General features: G+C 38.2%; 1 protein-coding gene across 1 annotated transcript in view; it reads right to left on the minus strand.

Annotated features, from left to right (window-relative positions):
* Positions 1-25,915, minus strand: part of LOC149238883 (vacuolar fusion protein CCZ1 homolog) — a 383,381-nt gene extending 357,466 nt beyond the window's left edge. The window contains exon 1 of the mRNA XM_089373214.1: positions 25,599-25,915. Coding sequence (XP_089229340.1) covers positions 25,599-25,640 — 42 coding nt within the window. The 5' untranslated portion in view covers positions 25,641-25,915. The remainder of the gene's footprint in view (positions 1-25,598) is intronic.
* Positions 25,916-26,392: the final 477 nt, after the last annotated feature.

A 26,392-nucleotide genomic window follows, 5' to 3' on the forward strand; every position in this document is an offset into this window, starting at 1 on the left:
TGGAATGCTGTGAGATCATTTCATTTTCTGCATATGTTATTTTCAGCTGTTAATAATAGCTTTTCTAGAGTATTGTGGGTACAGGTATCTTGCTCACTTGCTAGGGTTTGGGTGCTGCTAGGGTTTCAGGAGTAATGGCAGGTATCTCCATTACTGTTTGAGATCTAGCAGCATTTTGCCCTCTTTATTGACGATTGTTTTGAGCTGTGCAGAATAACATTTTCTGAAGGAATTTGTGGGCGTTCGGGGAAGTTCTCGGCTGAACCAGCCAACTCCCGCAAGCATTTTCTGCTGAGCCCAGTGGATTTGATCCTGGGTTTATCATTCGGTTTTATCTTTCTGATCTGCATGAGAGAATTTCTGAAGCTTTTTCACAGTGACAATCTGAAATTTCTTATCTTTAAAAATTTTCTGTGCCTATTGATGAATCTGGCTGTTAAGGGGCCATATCTGTAAATTAATCAGCTGTTTCAGGGTTTCAAATTTATTTTTGGATCTAGGGTTTCAGATTTTTCATTAGGGTTTTGTCTTTTTTTTTTGCAACTTGCAGGAGCCGGATTTTTCTTCAAGGGTTTGCCAAGCATAAATCTCTGAGAAACCCTACTGTTTCAAAGACTTTCTGTCTCTCAGAGGATCGCATTATTCTGCTACATACATCAGCTGTTTGTTAATGCCATTCTGAGCCGCTTTCAAGCATTCCTAAACTATATATCTTTCATATATCTGTGCAAATTTTTTCCAAAGAATGGTCTCTTCGACGGTTGGTTCCAGACGTGATTAGCGTGAGATCCCCCAAAGAAATCAGCGGATTTATTCCCCTCGCAGTCAGGGTTCTGGTCAGAGTTTTCACATGTTGAGTTTGTCATTGCAAGCATCCAGCCATAAACTCAGATCGATCACGCCATAAAAAAAAAAAACAGAGAGTGGTTGCAGCATGTGTAAATTTCAGTGGCTAGACTGAGCAGTGAAACAGCTCTTAAATATTTCGTGTGGAAGCCCCGTCACATCAGGTAGTATCTTGAATCGTATTTGCGTGGGTAGTAGACCTCATTCACGTCGGCATCGGGTCACTGGAAACAAAACGAACGCTGGGTAAGGCCGCTTTCTGACTTGCTGGAAGACGTGGACCTGCAAACGATTTGAACCCATCGTAACTTGATTGCAAAGCTAATTGATCCGCTTCATTTTCGATTGTTCCATCCACGCCGTCGACTCTACGCTGGCCATCCGCAGGTAAAATCGTTTCACGCACAGGTAATTTATTACTGTTTTGGTGGCTTTGGATTTGGTTTCCGTCATAGGGTTTCCATGTAATTTTCGTGCCCCATTCCCTTTAACGATTGACGATTGCATGTGTGATTCCGATCAGTAGGATAGCGGAAATGACTTTGATTGTTAGGCGTAGTTCTTGGTTAGGTTTAATATTTGTATAGTTCGAGCTCCATAGCATATTGCCGTCCGGGGTTTTCCATACGTTCAGATGTTTTGTTTTTTATTTCATGTTGTTAGCGTAGGTTAGATTTAGATTTAAATTTTTTTTTTTTTTTTATATAGTTTTGTTCTATAGATTTTAATTTTAGATTTTAGTTTAAATTAAAGTAGATTTTAATTTCATTTTAATTTAATGTTTTAGATTTATGTTTCGATTTATGTTTTTGATTTTAAATTTAGAATTTTATAAATTTTAGAGTTTTTAACATTTTCATTTAAAAAAAAATAAAAATAAAAATAAAAAAAAAGGGGACTTATTTAATTTTGATTTAAGTTTATGTATATATTTTCAATAGTTTAAAGTTTGGTTAGTTTTTGTTTTATTTTTGATTTTGAAAAAATAAAAAAAAATATATATTTTTAGTTTTATTTCAGAATTTAGTTTTAGAATTTTAACCCCTTTTTTTTTAGATTTTTTAATTTTTATAATATAAAAAAATAAAAAATTGAAAAAGATTTAAAAAAATTTTGAAAAAAATAAATTTTTTTTGTGTGGAAAATCATTTTGCCAGTTTCAGTTACTTTCACGATATATCTTTCATGTTGAATATCTAAATTTTTCCGAGATGCGAAATAGATATCTGGTCAATTTACGATTCTCATGGTGGTTTTAAGCATTCATCTTTTTCGAAATTTTCAGTGGCTGAATATCGTTTTTGAGCTTTTGTCATTATAAGAGCGTCGTCATTCTAACTAATATCTTGCATCATTCGAGCTTTGATGATAAATGCTTGCTCTGCATGGTCTATATTCCTCAGCATCTGATAATTAATCAATTAAAAATTAACTCCACAAGGCACTGGTCTGCTCAATTAATCCAATCCATCGAGTCCTTTTCATATCGTATCTCGTGTCTCCCAACCAACTGGTCGCCAGTTGGTCTCATCATCTCACAGGGTCTACCCCCCTTAGCCGCGGGAGACAGGCTTAAATGGAGGGATCGGGGATCAGAGTGACAGCCCCCGGTCCGAGCGTTGTCGTGCCAATCTGCGCGACAACATTTTTGGCGCCGTTGCCGGGGATAGAGTTTTTCTGTCCTTGGTGTTTCAACGACTTTCAATCATTCATCTTCTCATCTTTCTCATCTCTCGGTTGAGCTGGCAGATTCAATATTTTGGCATCTTTTCATCATATATCAGCTGCATCTTTTCGGTTTTGTTTCTTGTTTGGGTGGCGACTCCATTTTTCTCATTTTTCCCAGACAAGAAGCCTACCGCATATCTGTTTGTTGATTGCTTCTCGGATCTTAGAATCAGATTTGTTGTTCAAGTGGCGACTCCACTTCTTTCATCTTTTGATTTTCTTGAGCAAAGATCTAGTTCTATCATCCCTTATTGTTCATCATGGATTATTCGTTTAAACCATGTCGTTTTACTCACCGTCTCCATGATTTTCCGGAGGAGGCCCTTCCTGAATTGCCTATTTTTTCAGATGGTGATCCAATCGCTGCTAAAAGGCATATTGACTTGTTTATCCGCTTCATGATCATATATTGCAGACCCCCTCAGTTTCATCATGGTGATATCAAAATGCGTCTATTTGTCCTTTCTTTAGAAGATGATGCTTTGAATTGGTTTAACAATTTTCCTAAGGATTCTTTCTCTTCTTTGGCTGATATTATCAATGCTTTTGAAGATAGATATGGTTATCCAAACAGCTTGCCTTCTTCCTCCAAAATTGTGCAACAGAATGTAAGTAATTTGATAGGAGGTCCAGCTGAAAGATCCCAGGACGATTCTTCATGTCAAAATGTGTCATCCACCAAAAATATTGCAGATCAAGTTCATGATAGTGAAAAATCAGGGACAAATGACAATGAAAAAGAAGAGCAAAAGCAAATTATACGAGATCTAATGATGCTGGTAAGAAATATGGAAATCAATCAAACTAATTATGTCAATGATGTGAAAACTTTATGCACTCACCTGGAGAAACGTAATAGAGAGATTGAGGTCACGCAAAACCAGCATGCTAAGGAAATTGAGGCCATAAGAACTAATTATGAAACAGAAATTAGAATCATGCAAAGCAGGTTGTCGATCTTAGAGGAAAATATGGTGACCATGAAAGCTGATCATGATAGGGAAATTGACTCTATGCAAAACAAGCTATTAACCATGGATGAGGAAATGACCATCATGACGTTCAACCATAATAATCAAGTGGCTGACATGCAAGCGAACCATAAAGAAGAAATAAATTCTATACAGCATTGCTTGATGGACATAAAGGAAAAGAATGTTAAAGTAATAAAAGACATGCAAGAACACCATGCCAGACAAATCAGTGATATAAAGGTTCAACATTCTAGTCAGATGGATGCCATTAGAATACAAGTTCAAAGGTTTCAGCAATTGGAAGATGAGAGAAACCAGCAAACATCAACAGATCAGGAGCCTTCTCATTTGCTGCAACAAGATTCATCTTATTATTGGGAGGTTGTTGATTCGATTGAAAGACGGTTGATTGAGGGTGATCCAGACAGACTTAAGAATGATAGAGATCAGATGCAAGATGAAGAAAGACATAGCACGCATATCTTACATACTTCATCTGATAGCTTTGAAACAGAAAGTACCAGGTCATCAGTAATTCAACCAGCCAGAAAGAAAAAGCGCAAGAGAAAGAAGATAAGACGAAGATTTGATACATCAGACGGCCGTGAGCAGCTTGATTTTCGGATAGGAAAAAGTCCTACCATATGCAAAATTGGACATGGCACATCCGACAAGCAGCCCACAGATTTGCCTGAAAGCAGGCAAATGCTCAGTATACACTATATTGAACACATCTGATGCCATGGGGCATTTTTTGTATCGTATTTCTAACCCTACTCCTTGTTTTTTCCGCATTTTTATTTCTGCTTTAGATAGTCAATAAATGAAGAGCTTTTATCTTTTCTGTACTTAATGTATATGATGATTTTTGGATGGACGCTACTTATTTTTGTGTTGTATGAATGCAGATTCTGGATTCTCACATTCCTGCAAGCAGCAACGTGTCCCCAAATGGAGCCAGATGTTGACCACTACTGGTCAACTACCCATGCAGTGCATCCCGTTTCTTGGCAAAAAGGGGCAGCACCTGATCAGCATGTCCGTGCCGTCCTGCCATCATCAGCAGCTTGATCTTTTTGATTGTAAACCCAGTCTGCATGTATTAAATTGTAAATAATCTTAGCAGACATGAGTCATGTATGTAATTTGCCTAGGTGGACCTAACTTTCTGATGATAATTTACGTCCCGGAAGGTTTTTTGTCTCACCGACCCACGGGTCGGCAGAGTTTTCCTTCAAACCTGACCCCAAAGCCGGGATTGATTTTGTCATTAGAACTTTAGGAGAATCCTAGTGTGTTGATCTGCTAGATTATCGTTGTGTCGCAGAACTGGGTGTTTTTGTGAGGGTCTGTATTAAATGGGTTTGTCCCTTAAGATGTATTTTTGTAAAAGTCATGATGTAATGTGTCCTGAGGGTCGAGAAATGTTTTAAATCCCCTCATGAGTCCTAAGTCCTAGGTCCTAGGTGATGTTTCCGAAGGCTTAGTTCAGTGATCCATGTTAAAATGAATTAAAAAATTAAAAAATGAATAAAAAATAATAAAATAATAAAAAATTAATAAATGAAGCAAAAACCCTAACTAATAAAATAATAATATTTTAAGTGAATAAATCGACGGATGAGATCAAGAGATGTCTTGATCCTCATCAACGGTCGAGATCATTTCTACATGGATCACTGAACTAGCTGTTAGGATCATTTCCTTTATATAGGGTCTTAGGGGGTCATTTCAAGATATGGGATCTGTGAGTCTAAGGCTAAAGAAGCTCTCTTGTAAATCTGTTTCTGGTTAATAAAGGAAGACTTTGGGGTCCATATCTTGCTGGTGTTACTCTCTTGGAATGCTGTGAGATCATTTCATTTTCTGCATATGTTATTTTCAGCTGTTAATAATAGCTTTTCTAGAGTATTGTGGGTACAGGTATCTTGCTCACTTGATAGGGTTTGGGTGCTGCTAGGGTTTCAGGAGTAATGGCAGGTATCTCCATTATTGTTTGAGATCTAGCAGCATTTTGCCCTCTTTATTGACGATTGTTTTGAGCTGTGCAGAATAACATTTTCTGAAGGAATTTGTGGGCGTTCGGGGAAGTTCTCGGCTGAACCAGCCAACTCCCGCAAGCATTTTCTGCTGAGCCCAGTGGATTTGATCCTGGGTTTATCATTCAGTTTTATCTTTCTGATCTGCATGAGAGAATTTCTGAAGCTTTTTCACAGTGACAATCTGAAATTTCTTATCTTTAAAAATTTTCTGTGCCTATTGATGAATCTGGCTGTTAAGGGGCCATATCTGTAAATTAATCAGCTGTTTCAGGGTTTCAAATTTATTTTTGGATCTAGGGTTTCAGATTTTTCATTAGGGTTTTGTCTTTTTTTTTTGCAACTTGCAGGAGCCGGATTTTTCTTCAAGGGTTTGCCAAGCATAAATCTCTGAGAAACCCTACTGTTTCAAAGACTTTCTGTCTCTCAGAGGATCGCATTATTCTGCTACATACATCAGCTGTTTGTTAATGCCATTCTGAGCCGCTTTCAAGCATTCCTAAACTATATATCTTTCATATATCTGTGCAAATTTTTTCCAAAGAATGGTCTCTTCGACGGTTGGTTCCAGACGTGATTAGCGTGAGATCCCCCAAAGAAATCAGCGGATTTATTCCCCTCGCAGTCAGGGTTCTGGTCAGAGTTTTCACATGTTGAGTTTGTCATTGCAAGCATCCAGCCATAAACTCAGATCGATCACGCCATAAAAAAAAAACAGAGAGTGGTTGCAGCATGTGTAAATTTCAGTGGCTAGACTGAGCAGTGAAACAGCTCTTAAATATTTCGTGTGGAAGCCCCGTCACATCAGGTAGTATCTTGAATCGTATTTGCGTGGGTAGTAGACCTCATTCACGTCGGCATCGGGTCACTGGAAACAAAACGAACGCTGGGTAAGGCCGCTTTCTGACTTGCTGGAAGACGTGGACCTGCAAACGATTTGAACCCATCGTAACTTGATTGCAAAGCTAATTGATCCGCTTCATTTTCGATTGTTCCATCCACGCCGTCGACTCTACGCTGGCCATCCGCAGGTAAAATCGTTTCACGCACAGGTAATTTATTACTGTTTTGGTGGCTTTGGATTTGGTTTCCGTCATAGGGTTTCCATGTAATTTTCGTGCCCCATTCCCTTTAACGATTGACGATTGCATGTGTGATTCCGATCAGTAGGATAGCGGAAATGACTTTGATTGTTAGGCGTAGTTCTTGGTTAGGTTTAATATTTGTATAGTTCGAGCTCCATAGCATATTGCCGTCCGGGGTTTTCCATACGTTCAGATGTTTTGTTTTTTATTTCATGTTGTTAGCGTAGGTTAGATTTAGATTTAAATTTTATTTATTTTTTTTTATATAGTTTTGTTCTATAGATTTTAATTTTAGATTTTAGTTTAAATTAAAGTAGATTTTAATTTCATTTTAATTTAATGTTTTAGATTTATGTTTCGATTTATGTTTTTGATTTTAAATTTAGAATTTTATAAATTTTAGAGTTTTTAACATTTTCATTTTAATAAAAATAAAAAAAAATAAAAAAAAAGGGGACTTATTTAATTTTGATTTAAGTTTATGTATATATTTTCAATAGTTTAAAGTTTGGTTAGTTTTTGTTTTATTTTTGATTTTGAAAAAATAAAAAAAATATATATATTTTTTAGTTTTATTTCAGAATTTAGTTTTAGAATTTTAACCCTTTTTTTTTTAGATTTTTTAATTTTTATAATATAAAAAAATAAAAAATTGAAAAAGATTTAAAAAAATTTTGAAAAAAAAAAAAATTTTTTTGTGTGGAAAATCATTTTGCCAGTTTCAGTTACTTTCACGATATATCTTTCATGTTGAAGATCTAAATTTTTCCGAGATGCGAAATAGATATCTGGTCAATTTACGATTCTCATGGTGGTTTTAAGCATTCATCTTTTTCGAAATTTTCAGTGGCTGAATATCGTTTTTGAGCTTTTGTCATTATAAGAGCGTCGTCATTCTAACTAATATCTTGCATCATTCGAGCTTTGATGATAAATGCTTGCTCTGCATGGTCTATATTCCTCAGCATCTGATAATTAATCAATTAAAAATTAACTCCACAAGGCATTGGTCTGCTCAATTAATCCAATCCATCGAGTCCTTTTCATATCGTATCTCGTGTCTCCCAACCAACTGGTCGCCAGTTGGTCTCATCATCTCACAGGGTCTACCCCCCTTAGCCGCGGGAGACAGGCTTAAACGGAGGGATCGGGGATCAGAGTGACAGCCCCCGGTCCGAGCGTTGTCGTGCCAATCTGCGCGACAACAGACCCCCCTCACACATTGGCCCCATCACTTAAAAGTCTCATAAAGTGAATTTTCAACCCACTTTAATATTAGAAAAGTACACTTAGTACTTTACACATAAAGTCACTTTATAAGGTACAAGTGATTTTAATATTAGAAAAAATACATAGTAAAACACTTCTAAGTACCTTTTCCACCCATGACATTAATATAACTCATAAATGTCACCAAGACAAAAGTAATTAATGTGTTCATTAGGCTAAAAGGGATAAATGCCTAATAACCCCTCCCTAGTACTATTTCCAACAATATATTTGGTGGTTGTATGTGGTTTTCACATTTGTGACCATAAAGAGGAGCTGCAAGGGCATGCAGACCTTATGAGAGATTGATGCACTAGGTGTCTAAATCATTTTTAGAGCCATGGGCATGTTTGTAGCCTCTAATTCTAACACAAAAGGGAAAATGAGATCTCGCAAAAGTTATGGAGACCTCCATGTGAAAATGCCTCGACCACTGCAAGTGACTTGGGGAGGATAACTTAACTCGATAGAGCCCGAAATGCCCAACACATGGCAATGTTTATAGGATTTGTGCATGCTATCAATAAATATGTAACTATGTTCGATAACTATAGAAACATCCAATCCAAAAAGGAGGGAAGGGAATCCATATAGGATAAATATGTATATTTGAAAATATGAATGATGATTTGCACAACCTCTCATGACGATATAAATATCATTTACTGGTCACGAGGGTTAAAGGTTATGACCTTTGGCAATTAATTAGACATGTCCTCCCCCTTGAAGGATGATTTCTTCTCAAAGTATAGTTAGGGGAAGCTACACCTCCATTCCTACTTCTTTCACTATTGTGCATGTTTTGTTGAGAGAGGAAACAAGATAGTAACATTAAGAAAAGTCTTTCGGTAGAAATCACATAAGAGAAATTTTTGGCAGATGCGTTTCGAACCAACCAGTGTGGTTCATCATCAGGTCCACATTGGTTGGTTTGAAACGCGTCAGCCAAAAATTTCTCTTCTATGATTTCTACAGAAAGACTTTTCTTAATAGTAATATATTCGAAGGTTTAAACAATTTGTCACACTGTGGAGGGCTCAATTCACCCTCAACCAATGTTTTATGAAATTGTAGTGTGCACTCTGCAACAAATGATGAACAACTCTTCAATTGTGATTTTTAATATACCTTTCAAAATAATTTGAATTGGCATCCTTGTTGATTTTTGGGTAGCTGCGAGAGGTATTCCCTACCTACATAATTTAAAAGAAAGAAAAATTAAATTTTAAATTAAAAGACGGAAAATTTAATTTAATTTGCATTTTGCAATGAGACATGCCACTTGGGCACCCTAAAATCACTATAAAAAGACACTTGAACTTCTCATTTTCATATACACTCATCACAAATTCATCACTCACTCAACACACATCTTTCTCTCTCTCACAAATGGGAAGTAATTTGTTTTGAGAAATCAAGATGCTAGTAGATAATGATTGATTTCACTTACTTGATAATTACTTGTAAATGTTTGTTGGCTTCTTATTAAATTTATATTTTCTTCATCAAGCAATTACCAAAAACATGCAGATCACAAAGAAACAAAGAACACAAGAAATTAGGCTCCAAGTCAGGGCAAAACCCCTCAAGGGGGGAAACCCAAAAAAATCCTCTTCTTATAGAATCAAGTCAAAGTGAGATATCCAAGACCCAAGAACAAGACCAAGACTGCCACAAAGATACAAGTCAACCCGCCTCCAAGTCTCCTCCAACCAACTCAAAGTCAACGAAAGTCAACGCTAGTCAAACTATGTCAAATCTGGTCAAATCACAGATTTTAGGACCTGCAGTTCAAACCTCAAGTTTTGGACCTGTAATTTTGCAGAGCTGCCCCAGAACCTTTGCACGTGTGAATAGAAATAAGCTAAAAAATCTGAATTCTCTCTCTCCTTTGACTTTTCTTCTCTCTTCTTTGACTTCGTTGGTTTTTCTTCTTATCTTGGCACAAAAATCAATGTATTGTGAGTTAGTGAGTGAGTGAGATTCCAAGAGGTTGAGTTGACTTTATATATAGTTGTGCAGGAGGGTCAAATAGCTTCCTCTTAGGGCCGACTTGGTCTTGTGGATAACACTTTGACTCTTTGACTCAAAACAAAAATAATTTTCCTTTTCTTACAAGAAGTCCAAATGGGACTTTGACCCAATTACATTTCATTGACTCGTAATAAATTTTCTTTTGACTCAATTGACCTTATAAGCATGAAGAACATGTTTTGACTAGAAATAAAATAATAATAAAGAATATAATACATGAATATAATAAATACATCAATAGTACATTTGAATTACATTATGAAGACCGACACTAGTGTTGATTTTGGGTAGCATCGAATGTCCTCTAGCTCTGAAAATTTGTGGAAAGGCTAGAATACATGAGATCTCCAGAACCCGGAAATCTTTTGGAGAAATTCCACTCGGATGATGAGTTATTAAAATAATTAATATTTTTAATGGGTTCCTAAGTCTAAACTTAGGAAAATAAAAATATTAATGGGTATTAATAAGAATATGGGTGAGAAACTTCTGAGTGACCAGGATTAAGTATGTTTTAATATTAGATGTTGATTAGGGACTTAATCTCGGTCGTTGATTCATCAACAGAAAATTATAAGAGGAGGCTTGAGGGTCAATTGGAGATATACTGAGAGATCAAAGAGTTTGATTTTCTGGGGCGAGGTTTGCTGAGAAAGTCGAGCTAGTGATCTGAGTTGCAGTGAGAGGGGCAGTTCGACAGAGGGACTTCAGTCCAAGGCCGAGAATACATAGCAGAGAGGTAGAGCAGCACCAGGAGAGACAGCGCAGCTCTAGAGAGGGTGACACAGAAGCCAGAGGGGCTGACGTAGTCATTTAGAGGCAGCGCTGGGGTTTCTGTGAGGCAGAGAGAGCAACAGTTCAGCATATCAATTTCTGAGCAAGGAAGGCTCACTGGGAGGGTGACACAGCTCCTAGAGGAGGTGACGCAGTTCCAGCGCAAAGCTTGGAGCAACCATTGTTTCCCAACACTGGGGACAACATTGTCATCTGTGGGGTTTGATCATCCAGTTGTTGGATTCACCAAAATATCTGTCTCCAAATAGAGGTACTTCTGCAAGGTTTATTCTTTGTTGGGTGAGCCGGATTTGGCACCCTAGTTGTATTCAAAAATCTGCTTAATAATACAAACCCTCTATATGTTGCACTGGTTTTCCCGAATTGGGTTTTTTCGGGGACGATTGTCCAAAAATAACGGTGTCCCTTGCGTGATTGTCTCATTTTATTTCAGTTCATGATCTGTATGTATGTGTAGTCTACAATAGTGTTCTCATCACTATTTAAATAATTAAATAACTTGTTGAATGTAAAGAACAAGTAGGAGATTATAAACCAGTGATTGCAATAGGATTTTTGATGTGTAGATTCAGAAATTCTCACAACTGGTTACATTTCCAACAATCTGAGGAAGAGGCTGAAGTTTCTAAAGAGACGAATTTCTGAGACAGTCAATGTTTGATCAGTTGAATTTTCTGAGTGTAATCACTTAATGATGTTCTGGAGTGTATTAAAGTAATACCATATATCATTGGAAGTAATTATCAGTTGCAGAAATTTGTGCTTGCCTAATCAGCGCTAGAAAATCAACATGATATCAGAGCTTCGGTGGAGAAAGGCCTCAACGGAGTGTTAAATTTTTGGGGTTGCTACAATCTTTATGTACAAAATATTTACTTTTACTCCTACCTAAATTTATGCAAAGAATTGCATAAATTATGGTGGGCAGTAATTCCTAGTAAATATTATCAAAATATAAAGAATGTACTACATATTTACCTTTTACTTCTACCTAATTTTATGTAAAGAATCTCATAAATTATGGAGGAACAATTTAACAAAGTCAAACACTTTGTGGATGGATTATAGCCTAATTCCAATGGAGTAAAATACAAATTTTAATGTGAGGAGAGATTTATCCTCATAGCACCAATGAGTAAATGGTTAGAGAATATGTGTCCGTTGATTATCAACATAGACCCACTAGTGTTCATAAGAAATTAGCATAGGAGATTTAAAGGGCATCTCAAAAGATTCTCCCAGGATTGAGCATAAACTCAGCAAGAGTAATATGTGTTCAAGAGGGAGAAATTGTATAGACACCTAGAACTATGTCAGATGACCGAAAACGCTTTTAGTTCAAAGGGAGCAAACAGTCAGGTAGAGTGGAAAGATGTAGCCTACTAGAGATCCAAAGGATCTCATATGGATATTGATGATGAGCATTGAGGAGCAAGAGGCTCCCAAGGATGTGGGTTCAGGTCCTTTTGTACCTATGGAACATCCTTTAGATCATTAAAAAGACCCAAAAGGGCCCATTGAGCTAGTGGACCCACTTAGGGTCATTCCAAAATCCAATAAGAGGTCTTCATGGCTTCGAAGTACATTGAAGGATGCAGAGGAGCATGCAGCTCCCCATGGCACCTTCAAGGAAAGCAAACGTCCTAAGAAGTACTCAGGATATGCAATACTGATGAGTAGCATCACTGACTTTGATCCATTAAACTATAAGGAGGCAACAAGCTAGCAAGTTTGGAAGGATGCCATGACAGAAAAATATCAATTCATCATGAATAATGATGTGCGGGAAATTGTGTCGAGACCTTTGGGGAAGTTAGTGATGACTTCCAAGTGCATCTACAAGATCAAGCATGCCATAAATGGCAGCATAGAGAAGTACAAGGCGATATTCATGGCAAGAGGATTCTCCCAGAAAGAGGGAGAGGACTATGAAGAGGCATTTGCTCCAATCACAAGATACACTTCTATTAGAACTATTGCTTCTATTGCTTCTATTATGGGTTGGAAATATAATCATATGGATGTGAAGATCGCTTTCTTCAATGGAGTGATTGAGGAAGAAGTGTACATAGAACAACCTCTGGGAAATTGTGTCGAGACCTTTGGGGAAGTTAATGGTGACTTCCAAGTGCATCTACAAGATCAAGCATGTGGTAAATGGCAACATATAGAAGTACAAGGTGATATTCATGGCAAGAGGATTCTCCCAGAAAGAGGGAGAGGACTATGAAGAGGCATTTGCTCCAGCGCAAGATACACTTCTATTAGAACTATTACTTCTATTACTTCTATTGCTTCTATTATGGGTTGGAAATTGCATCAAGCGGATGTGAAAAACGCTTTCTTCAATGGAGTGATTGAGGAAGAAGTGTACATAGAGCAACCTCAGGGCTTTGAGGTACATGAGGAGTCTCATGTCTACAGACTAAAGAAGGCTTTGTACGGACTCAAGTAGGCACCTCAGGCTTGGTATTCTCAGATTGATGGATACCTTATGAGTCTTGGTTTCACCAAGAGTGATGTCGATCCCAATCTTTACTACAAGGTTGTTAAAGGTGAGCCTGTGATCTTGTTGTTATATGTTGATGACTTGTTTTTGACAGGAGCAGAAAATCTCATTGATCAGTGTAAGAGGGAGTTGACCTCTGAGTTCAAGATGAAGGATCTAGGTTTGATGCATTACTTCTTGGGATTAGAAGTGTGGCAGAAACCTAGTGAGATCTTCCTTGGTCAAGGGAAGTATATTATTACGATCCTTCAAAGATTTGGGATGATGGACTGCAAGTCCATGGCCACTCCCATGGTGACCAATTTGAAGAAGATGAGAGGATTTGCCTTAGATTTGTTAGATCCCTCTATGTATTGACAGTGGATCGGATCCTTGATGTATTTGGTTAATACCAGACCTGATATTTGCTTTGCAGTGAACACTCTGAGCCAGTTCATGGTGGAACCTAGGCATGTACATTGGATTGCGACAAAGCATGTGTTGAGATATCTACGTGGTACAGTCAATTATGGATTGAGATATGTCTCAAATGGTGAAGTATAGCTACAAGGATACACAGATTCCGATTGGCCAGGAAATGCTTAAGAAAAGAAGAGCACATCAAGACGTTGCTTTAGTTTGAGTTCTACTATGATATCCTGAATAAGCAAGAAGCAGACATATGTCACACTCAACACTGCAAAGGCTGAGGATATTGCAACTAGTCTAGCGAGTTGTGAAGTAGTGTGGCTTCGGAAGTTGCTAGCAAGATTGTTTGATTAGGTGCTAGAGATTACCGTGATGATAGATCGAAACACATTGAGATCAAGTACCACTACATCCGAGACATTGTACAGAAGGGAGCAGTGAGGCTTCAATACATTTCTAAGAACGAGCACATTGTTGACATTCTCAGAAAGCCTCTGTCCCGAATGAAGTTTGTATACTTCAGGGACAAGCTTGGAGTGGTTGAGAATGCCTCCATCGTTGAGAGGGAGTGTTGATGTTGTGGCATCAGGGCCTAAGTTGCACAGAAACAGATACGAGAACGGATACAAAAATGGGGTTTGAAACAGATATGAAATTTTCAAAAATTCTGGATATGATACAGCAAGAAAACGACTTATATATATATATATATATAATATATATTATATATATATATATATGACAAAATAATATTTTCATATTACCATTCATCTTTTGGAATATAGATTCTATATTTAAAAATACATAATCATCATCATGAATTCAACATAAACAAATCATCATCATCAATTCAGCATAAGCATTATCATCATCATCAATGATTATCATAAAATTCAACATATCATCAAGTTTCTCTTTCAAATTTCAATCATCAACATCATCACCGGAATTAATAATACACACTACATAGTACAAATTACAAAATGAACTATGATTCGCAGTGTACTATCACGTGACATATTATGGTATTCAATGTTCATTGTTCAAAAGTTTAAAACATCATCATAAATTACATTTACATATAACCAAATATGTCTCCATCCATGTAATTAAGATCCATATAAACATTTGAATCCTCTCCCAAAATGGGAGCATTGTTGCCATGTCCACTTGAAGATGTAATTATTGTTGTCTCTTCATCAAACAAAGTCATATGAGACATGGCATTCAATGTCATATCCAATTCAGGCAACTTTGGTTCTACATCCCATGGCTTGGTGGGCCCAAATTTGTATTCGTCACTCTTGTGTGACAAAAGGCGAAGGTTCGAATGAACATACACTAGTTCCTCAGCCTTCTTGGAACCCAATCTATTTTGCTTCACCGAATGGATGAAGCCATATGTACTCCAGTTCCTCTCTGATGAAAAGGAACTAGCAACCTATGACAAGATCCTAATGGCCAATTTTTGGATATGTGGAAGTTCCCCACCATAGTAGTTCCACCAATCAATTGGACTTAATATGGTCTTGTCCTGCATAGAATCAAGATCTACACCCAAACCCTTTGATCCCACAAAATGAGCAAACTTTGAACGAATCTGAATCCCAATATCAAGATCTACAAATAGCTTTCTAAAAGCTTTCTTAAATCCTTGTGAGACTTTTGGGTCTTTGTTTGGTGTGGTTCTTTTTGGATTACTTAGCAACTCTGCAGAATAATATTTTGGATTCACTGCACAGGCCAAAAGGTGCAATGGGGTGGTCATCTTGTTCCACCTTTTGGTCAATATATCTTTTACTTCTTTGTAAAAGACTTCATCTAGGTCCTTCTCCTTGGCATTTATAACCACCCTTATCTTCTCTATCATGGAATCAATGCCCTCATACACCTCTCCCAAATTAGGCATATCTGTGTCAAACATGTGTAGCAAATCCATAATTGGCTTAGTAAATGCCAAGAGGTACTCCACCCTATCCCACCATTCATCATCAACAACAAACCTTTTCACTGCTTGTGCTCTTTCAGTTTGGGATTGCCTTCATTGATTCCAAAGAAAACTGCATACTATTGATTGTAATGCTTCTTTCACCTACACAAGCCTTGTTAAGACTATGATGTGAAAAACAAAACAAGTCTCGACAACCTACAAGTGCTAATGTTTCAATAAATTAAAAATCATGATTGATTGAATACCTATTATGATTCACGAATCATGACTTATTTGAAAATCCAATTTACATATTTGAATTTAGAGTCATAGAAATTAGAATTTATGAAATCTTTAAAGTTTAAGTACCTTAGGAGCTCCAACTTCGCAAATTCCCTATAGATGCCTTGGGACATGTGGTGCTTTATGATGAAGGCTTGAATTTTTTTTTGCCTCTTCAAAAATAAGTCGAATCCACTCAGTTGCTTCCCCATCTTGTTCAACACGAGGTTCAATGAATGTACAGCACAAGGGGTCCAAAAGATGTGTTGATATTTGCCTTCAATAATTAGGCTTGTTGCTCTACACATTGTTGCATTGTCAATTATTACCTGGACAACATTTTCTGGCCCCACCAATTCAATTGCTTCAATCAAGATGTCAGCAATGAATTGGGAATCTTTTAGCTGCCCCTCACAATCCATTGCCTTCAGAAATATTGCCCACTTTGGGCTCTAAGCAATCACATTGATCAAAGGCCTATTCCTTCGATCTTTCCATCCATCAAAAATGATGGACGCCCCTTAAATGTGCCATGAATTACAAATGGGGTTTAATTTGGCCTCCAAATCTAACTTCTCAGCAGTCAACAATGTAGTGCAGACCTTCTCATATCCAGGGCTCTTGTACCCTTTTGGGGCTTCATTCACTACTTTGATCATCTTTGCCCAGTAAGAAGATCGCACAAGGTTAAAGGGAAGGCCATTTGCATAAATTCATTAACCTATAGTTGCATCTACCTTCTCTCAAGCATCATTCTTAAAACTCTTTTCAAGCGGTCCCAAATTAGACTGCTTTGAACTAGGGTTACCAATTCCATAGGAGGGAAATGGAGGTTTTGATAAAGATGCTCCCAACCTTGTTGGTTGTTGAATTGAGAGACAAGATTTGCCTCATTTTCTTTAGCATCTCTGCCTCGTCTTGTTCTTTTTGATATTTTGCAATTTTTTCTTGCTTAAACCTTTTCCCTTTGTCCCATTCTCTTTAGGTGGGTCAGTAGTGCATATTCGAATCCGATTGTTTATTAACGCAAATAAATGTGCTTTAACCCAAGTGTATGATCGCTTAAACTCCTTTTGACACTCACTACAAACCCATAGCAATGCCCCCCTCCTTGGATCTTCCCTACAACAGTTACATATTTCCAAAGTTATGACTTTGAATAAACTTTAGAGGCCAATTCAATTTCTTGTTCCTCATTATGAATGGATGGACTTGAAGATGCCATGATGATGATGTAAATGGAAACTAAAAATAAAATAAAATAAATTCTTGAATCTATTTCTATTTATATTTCAAGTTTCAACAAGCAACATGTTACATAATCTATAAATTTATATTTCAATATTTCAACTTTCAAGCTTGAATCTTGATTAGAACTTAGGAGTAAACTGTAAATACCTCCAATCTCCAAGCTCCACACGATCTCTAGGCTCTAGCAACCAAGCTCCAAGCACCAATAGCCAAGGCTCCAAGCTCTCCTCCAAGCTGAGACAGTCTCCTCCTCCAAGCAGAGATGGCCTCCTCCAACTCCAAACAAGGAAATGACAACCTCCTCCAAGCAACAAAATGTTCAAATGGCATGAAAATAGGGTAAAGGGTCCCTTTCATTGAGTGATATAGGTTAAGAGGGGGGCGAGCCCCTCAACTTTGTCTTTTTCCCACGCAAAAAACAGTCAATTTGCTTCTGTGTTCCTAGTTTTTTCTTTTTACGCATGGATCCGTTTTCAAAAATCCGGATACATCTCACAAAAAATCATGATATATATCTCGATTTCCAAAAACAGATCCAAAACCATTAAAAAATTCCCAAAACATTTGGGAACGGGGATCTGCCATTTCCAAAAAAGCAAAACGGCGAAGTGACCTTTCAATGTTGAATCGTACGAATTTTCGTTTTCTAAACGTTGAACGACATTTCTAGGGGTTGGGAGGGACGTTTCCGGTAATTTAGATCAAGGCAGACATTCTCCCTAGGTCAAGGGTATTGACCAAGCGCCATGTAATGTGGCTAGGGCGAATGGCCCAGATAGCATTAGGGCCCGGAGTGCTCCCACGGTCAAAAGGTTTTGACCATATTGCCAAGGGTTACTTGGCTACTGGGTAGAGTGAGTGCCTCAAAGCATCAAGCAAGTTTTTTACCATTCAAGCGCCATGTGATGACATGGGGGAGTGGTAAATTGTTAATTTTAGGTATGTTCTATGCTACGGCAATTTATTTCAATTTTCACAGTTAGCTCAATATCTTTTCCAGATTAGCTATCACATCAGCATTAAAGTAAACTGCAGATAGAACATAAATATAAATCACAGAAAACAAGCCAAGATAAGAGGACACAAGATGTGGCACTAGCCAGGGACAAACCCCAATGTGGGGAAACCCTTGATCAATTCTCCTTATATGTTCTTCAATAGTTCAGCAGAGAGAGAGATAGTATGTTTACAACAGAAGTCAACACTTTGACTTATCTAGATAAGAGCATAGATCATCTCTAAGAAGATGATACATGAGATCTGTTGAAGACATGCTGCTTCAACTAATTCTCCAAAGTGACTCCTTCACCTATCGTTGTGCTGCATTTCGTCATCATGCTGCACCTCACCGCGCTGCACCATGCTGCGCCCATCATCACGCTTCATTAATCATGACTGTACCCATCATTGTACTGCATTATGTGCCATTGCTGCACCATGTTGCCATCCTGACCTATGTGTTGGTTGCACCTTGCTTGCTTGTTGTCCCTAGCATGCTTGTTGTCCTTAGCATGCTTGTTGTTGCATGCCAGTTGTCCCTTGCATGCTAGCTGTAACATTGCATGCTTGGTGTATTTGCTGCTAAGTACCATACAGTTGTCCAAATGTTAGTTAGTTGTCCCTTGCATGTTGCTCTCCTTCGGAGACAAATGCTCCGGTTGTTCCAGCAATTCCGGCTTTTCCAGCGGTTCCGGCAGTTCCAGCTTTTCTGGCTTTTCCGACAGTTCCAGATTTTCCGACAATTCTGGCTTTTCCGGCTTTTCCGACTCTTCCGACTTTTCCGACTCTTCCGGCTTTTCCGCCTCTTCCGGCAATTCCCGCTTTTTCGGCTTTTCCAGCTTTTCCGGCTTTTCCGGCAATTCCGGCTTTTCCGCCCTCTAGATCAGGGTAGCGTTATCCCTTAGGATCTCTCCTACTAAAACCCAAAGACAAGTAGAGAGAGGAAGAGATCCCAAGTGTGTGATGATGAAGTGTCCAAATGAGGAGAATGCTCCTTGTATTTATATGCAAAACGTTGAGGTTGAATAGACATGACTGTTGGGCTTCTGAGCCTACATAAGTTGCTAACCGACTTTGACAATTTTTCCATAATCAAAATAAATTCATATCCTCCATAAATACTTATCGGAATCAGATGAACTTTAGATCAATCCTACACCGCTCGATGAGAGGAATCTAGGAAAAATATCAGTAGTCACAATTAGGGTGATCCACATGGAGTTTGGCCCTAGTTGCCAATTTTAACACTCCCTCTCAACTAGGGAGAACTCCATCAGCAATTCGTCTGATCGTCGCTACTATTCATCCATCAAATGCACTGCCCTGTACAGCTTGACCCCTGCTCTGCTCTATTCTGCTTTGCTTTGCTATGCTCGGCTCTTGCTCGAACTATGAAGAAGAAGAAATGACCGAGGATGTATCATACCATCTTCCACTGACCCAAAGTCAGTCTCAGAGTGTGTACCACTCTCACTGATCCCAGATCAGTATCATTGATCCCAGATCAATGGAGGTCATCCTAGCATAGGGAGTATGGTAGATACAGCGATGCTTCCATCGATAGTGTACTACTCTGGTCCCTATCCTCATTTCCCTGCTCATTGATCAGATGAGAGGTACTTCCCATGAGCCCCAGACTGCATGGGTAGGATGCCTCGACAGGAGAACGAATCATCCTGTCAGTGGATGCCACAGAGAACGAATCATCCTGTTCCACAGTCGCCACAGAGAACGAATCATCCCAGCCCACAGAAGAGCGAATCATCCTGACCACAGTCGCCACAGAGAACGAATCATCCTGGCCCACAGGAGAACGAATCATCCTGTTCCACAGTCGCCACGGAGAACGAATCATCCTGGCCCACAGGAGAACGAATCATCCTGTTCCACAGTCGCCACGGAGAACGAATAATCCTGTCCACAAGAGAGTGAATCATCCTGTCCAGTGGATGCCACGGTAATTCAAATGCATGCCTCAGAGTATATTAGCGTGCCACTGTAATTCAAATGCGTGCCTCAGAGTATATTAGTGTGCCACTATAATTCAAACGCGTGCCTCAAAGTATATTAGCGTGCCACTGTAATTCAAACGCGTGCCTCAAAGTATATTAGCGTGCCACTGTAATTCAACAGAGTCTTGGAGATATTCGAACCACAGAGCCTTAGAGATATTCAAGATACATGAGCTACAGAAATGCGAGCCTTAGATGAGGACTAAATCTCTTTCTTTTCTGCATGTAGATCTCCTCATAAGCCTACGGCATACTGCGGCTAGGGCATCATCTTTAGGCCAGCATATCCTCTTAGTGTCTCTCCTTCACCCAAAACCCAAAGACGTGGAGAGGAGGAGATCACATGAAGAGTATGTCATCAAATGACTTCAAATCCTCTCCTATTTATACTAAAACATAGATGATGAATAGACATGATTGTTGGGCTTCTGAGCCTACATAAGTTGCTGGCCGACTTTGACAATTTTTCCATAATCAAAATAAATTCATATCTCCATAAATACTTATCAGAATCGGATGATCTTTAGATCAATCCTACACCTCTCGATGAGAGGAATCTAGGAAAATATCAGTAGTCACAAATAGGGTTTCCCCACATTGGGGTTTGTCCCTGGCTGGCGCCACATCTTGTGTCCTCTTGTCTTGGCTTGTCTTCTGCGATTTATGTTTATGTTCTATCTGCAGTTTACTTTAATGCTGATGTGATTGCTGACTGTAAAAAATTAAATAAATTGCTCTAGCATAGAACATACCTAAAATTAACATAAATGGGCTCAAGGTTTCACCATTGGTCATGGAAAATTCACTGGGTTCCAAGTGACGACTTGGTTAGTTGGTGACCTAGAGGCTAGGACTAGTTTTGTTTTTACCCCGATCAGGGATAGCTAACCATATCGCCAAAGGGTATTTTGAGTAGTGGGTGACTAGATCTTTTGCATGATGCTGATGTGGGATGCTTTCCATGTGGTTCTGGAATGGAACATGAAGTGGATGGATACATTAACATAGCGGGCTCATTCAATCTTTTCTTGGGATGGAGAAATTTTTCAGCTAAGTGGACATCTTGAGGAAGTCAAGGTGAATACCTCCCTAGCTAAGAGGGAGTGTTGATTTTTGGGTAGCTGCGGGAGGTATTCCCCAGCTACACAAGTTAAAAGAAAGAAAAAATAAATTTTAAATTAAAAGAAAGAAAATTTAATTTAATTTTAAATTTAATTTGCAAAGAGACGTGCCTCTTGGGCACCCTAAAATCACTATAAAAAGACACTTTAACTTCTCATTTTCATATACACTCAACACACATTATTCTCTCTCTAACACATGGGAAGTAATCTGAGGAAGAGGCTGAAGTTACTATGGAGTCAAACTTTTGAGACAGTGAATGTTTGACCAGTTGAATTTCCTGAGTGTGATTACTTAATGATGTTTTGGAGTGTGTTAAAGTAATATCATATATAGCCCCAAGGAATAGCTCAATTGGTCGAGTTTCCATTGCTAAGTACCTTGCTAATTGGGAGGTCACGGGATCAAATCTCCTCGACGCCCTTGGGGTTAGGCCTGACCAGATAAGCCGGCGGGTAGATTCCTTCGGGTGGATCTGCCCAGATTATTACTCGTGGATGTAGCAGCCACTCAGTGATCGTGAACCACAGTTGAAAAAAAAAAAGTAATATCATATATCATTGGAAGTAATTATCAGTTGCAAAAAATTGTGCTTGTCTAATTAGCACTAGAAAATCAACAATCCTAATGTCTAAGAATACAAATTGAGTTTGATATTGGTATGTTCATTATTTCATACAACAACTTATGTGATTAGGGTGATGATAGGGTCTAAAAATTGAGCTTCCTTCTAATATGCAGAAATCAGTAAATGACACTTTATTGTTCAATGGTTTGTCAACACCCTTCAATAAGATACAATTTCATCGGTGACTATGGGTGGTTCTTCAATTGTAACTAGCTCTATAAGTTGATGATTTGACTTTGTCAACGATAAATAAAACTTCATTAGTGACACTCAATTTTTCATCTCCAATTGCATTTATGAGAGTTCCTTTATCTACTATTTATTCATTCACTTCTGCGATTGCTGTTGATTCAACTAGGTATATTGACATATCTTTATCAAACTTTAGAATAAGTACATCATTTCTCTTTAATTATTTAACTTCATTAAAAAATGAGTATGAAATTTTTAGAATTTTTTAAGATGGCAAGGAACATTCGGCACTTCATTCGATAGAAGAGTGTAATTATGGTTCATTTCCTTTATAACTTGGGAAGAGTTGTGGTTGGTTTGTTTTATAAGTTGGAAAGAAGGTTGCCTTCACGGCCTTTGTTTTTCTTTACATTTTATTTATGCTCAACTAGGAGAGCTCTCAACAATAGGAGAGTATTTCAGCAAAAATGAACATCCCCATCAAGAAGGAATGTGCATTAGAATTTAGGATAGTCCTTTTGACTCTAAACAATGGTATAGGACTTTCATGGCCCAGCAAGTCCAAGGAGCTATCTCTTCAAACATGGAATCAAACAGTTCATGTTAGTTTTAGGCCAGTGTAAAAGTGTTTTCACCTAGGTAGGAGAGAGCTTCATGGGATGTGAAGGGCTTCTAGTTTCCTATCTGTTTTGTTTATTTTTTGCTTACATTTGGAGAACTTAGATTGGGTGTATGCATGCCTAGGGATTAATGCAAGGGAAGCACACCTCTTGATGTGTTAATTGGCACATGCAGTGTATTTGGCTTCTTCTACAAGGGAAAACCTATTGAAGAGGATGCTTGCTTCACATGCGTGGAGTACCCACCTTCAAGGAGGGCAATAGGAACTTGAAGGTTGAGCACTTGATTGTAAGAATATGTAACCACCTTATACACAGTTTGAGGAGGGACACTTGAGTTGAGAAACCATTGATTGGAGGATGCACCATCTTGGAAGAGGAGCACTTGGCATGTGGACAACTAGCTTGGACGACATACCAGTAAGGGGGTTGGAAAAACCCTAATGTGACATGCGAACACCTTGATTTGAGGAGTGCTCCGTTTGAGGCTTTGTTTATTGACTTAACCTAGGGTTGGTTGTGAACATGGTTCATGTTTTATTGTTGGCCTCCCTCACCTTAGTCTACATATTATAAAGGGAGGAGAGTGTCTTTGTATCTTGAAAGATCATGTATTACTCTTGTAAGAAGGATTAGTGCTTGTGGGATGCAAGCACTAGAGTTCCTTGGCTTGTGAGATGAAAGTGGAGTATTGTGACATAAAATGCAAGTGTGTGAATCTCCTTGATAGCTTGTGTGGTGCAAGTGGGAGATCTTGGGGTTTGATGATTGGTGTGATGCTGGCTTGTTTGGAACTCCAAGGATTCACTTAAAGAGCTTGTTGGAAGTGGCCTTTGTATTGCTGTTTAGGGTTTGCAGTGCTTCTGGATGTCTTAGCTAGGGTTTGTGATGCATTGAGGAGTGTCCTTGCTTGGAATGAGTTGAAAGGACTTGTTGAACAAGCTTGGAATGAGATGAAAGAACTTGTACTTTATCTTCAATCCTATGATGATATGAAGTACCATGGCTGATAGATCTTGAAGTCTTTGAGATGTCTACATTCTTGAATTTGCCTAGAAGTTGTGCAGAGCAGAATTGAATTATCCTGCAAGGCTGTTGAAAAATTTTGTTTGAGCACTAAACGCTGAAAACTCTACAAAGTAGATCCATGGCCTCATAGATGACAGAAGTGAGGTGGAAATTTCAGATTGGGCAGATTTTTGGAATTCCTAAAGAATCAAGCTAAACCAGTTATAGCTGAGAAAATTTGCTATGCCCTGTGAGAATTCTGACAATAGATCAGGTACAGGAACGATCAAATTCATCATCTGCATAGGCCAGATTTGACAAAAACAACAGGCTTTGCTGGTGAAAGCTAGAAACTTGTGGCTGTCAGCAAGGTCTTGAAAAAGGAAAGGCAATCAGAAGATGCCTTCAAAGTTCAAACTGAAAATTCACAATTGTTCAGAGATTTTGGTAGATGATGTTGCCAAGCGCTGGCCCTTAGTTTATGTGAAGGGAAAACTGACCCAGTGAACGACTAGGAATTTTCTGCTAGAACTAGAGCTTCTGCAACTGGTATCAGCCCTATCAGTAAATTGAAAATATGCTTTCTTGTTTTCTGTCTGTCATAATTTCTAATATCTCTGGTTTGATGTTTAAGTTGATACTCGTTTAAAAGCAATTGTATTTTAATCTTTGTTTTGCATAAATCTGCAAAGTCATAGGCAGGAAGGGCAATTGTGTCTGCTATGCCCTGTTTTTCACGAACCTACTCTAATGCTAATGCTATACATGGTGCTCTCAGATAATGGAGTTTTTGATACATATATAGATCATTTTTCTTGATAAAATAAAAATGGTTGGTTTATATATTTATCCAGTTTTATGTAAAAGGCATGTACAAAAATTTCTAGATCTCTAGAGAACCCTTTTCTGTATCCATAACTTTATCATGCTAAAGTAGCTATCTTCCATTTAGATTATACAATGGCATGTGGACTCCACAAGATTATTTGAACATAAATGGCATGCTAGCAGTAACTGGTTGATCGGCGAAGCTAATCAGCAGTTTATGCAACTATAAAGATGCAATTACAGAATGTCTGGACACTATATGAGATTTTCTTTCTCATTGTTTTTTTGTGCCTAGCCGTCGGATTTGCTTCTCAGAGCATTGCCTTTCTCACCCTTCCAGGTTTTCTTGTCTCTGTAGTTGAGACTCATTCTCATGTCTTGTCATTATCATCCTATTGGGTTTCCTTCTAATTTGTTAGGTTACCTTGTCTAACTTTTGCGTTTGATTTTCATTGTGTATTAGTTAGGTCTCTTTGCAATTTATTCATGTGATTGTCTTCATCATCACATGCCTACTTTTCTGGTTATTATTGGGAATGAAAGACTACCTCACTGTCATCATCACCATCCTCTTCCTTCTTCCAGTTCAGGGTTTGTTTTCCCTGATTTGCTGGAATTTAGCCTAAACATTCAACTTGTAAAAATCACAAACAGTTGGATATAAAAAAGTGCATGTTGGAAGATCACACAATTAATAGCATTTGAAATTGGTTTGTTGGAAGTGATTCTCATCAATCATCCCATCTACGAAAATAAAGGAAATCCCTAATTTGCGCTTCGAAGGCCCAAAATTGGTACACGAGCTATAAAAAGGAAATGAACTCAAGCCCTATATTGTTGAACATTTGCTCATCTCCCTCAAATTGAATGTGGCGGTGAAAGTTATCGGTTTTTTTCAGAATGGCGAGACGTCAACTGACGAGAATACATACAATTTTTAAAAAATCAGTATGAATATTGCGCGGGCAGTCTGATCTAGTTCACCAAATCTACTTATAAATGCAGAGTAGTAATGTTAACACTAAACAATAAAAATTACCGCAGATGCTGATGTTGTTATGGAATTTTCGAGACGTGGCATCCAATTATGTCGGATCGGAGTGAAAGTTTCCTTCGAAACAACGCAACAAATAAAGCAGATTACTACAGGAACCACTACGTTCAAATGCCCTCCATCTCCAGGAATCTTTTCATGGAGCAAGCCAGCAAGACCGAGACTAACAAAAGAACGCTTACGTAACGAGATTTCGCTCTTCGCACTCTACCGACCGTAGACCAGAAGAATGGTGGTTATACAAAAGTACATTACTTACGGAATCTCGTCTGCTGTCGGGGCGAGATTTATCTAGTTAACACTTCATCCCAAAGGGGTAATAAGAATGCCTTAAAAAGGTGTTTTGTATGCTCGAGTTAATATTAAGTGAAATGTACAATGATGGGAAGCCACACTTTGTTGAATTGTTAAGATGAATGGAATGAATGAATTTCAAATTATTATTTTTTTTTTATATATAATATTTTTTTTCAAATTAAAGATTATCTGACCTAACTTTTTAACAATCTCTTTACTGAAAAGACAACATGGAGGAACTGATGTTACCAAACTATTGTAATTGTCTATGGTGTCTCTGAAAGCATCACATTCCAAAATGAAATGTTTTCTGATTCCACTGCCCCAGAAGTGCAAAAAGTACATACCCGCTATTCCCAAGCTTCTTTAGGTCTTTTCCACCAACCTGTGTCGCACCGTAATTGATGCTAGTTCTTAATTGAGTAATAAGAATTCTTGCTCTCCAAGGAATGCTAGCACCAATGTATTCTTTTTGTTGGAGA

The sequence above is a fragment of the Pinus tabuliformis genome, chromosome 8 (assembly GCF_031772625.1).
Source record: "Pinus tabuliformis cultivar Carrire ecotype Pingquan chromosome 8, CPIR1, whole genome shotgun sequence".
NCBI classification, from domain to species: Eukaryota; Viridiplantae; Streptophyta; class Pinopsida; order Pinales; family Pinaceae; genus Pinus; species Pinus tabuliformis.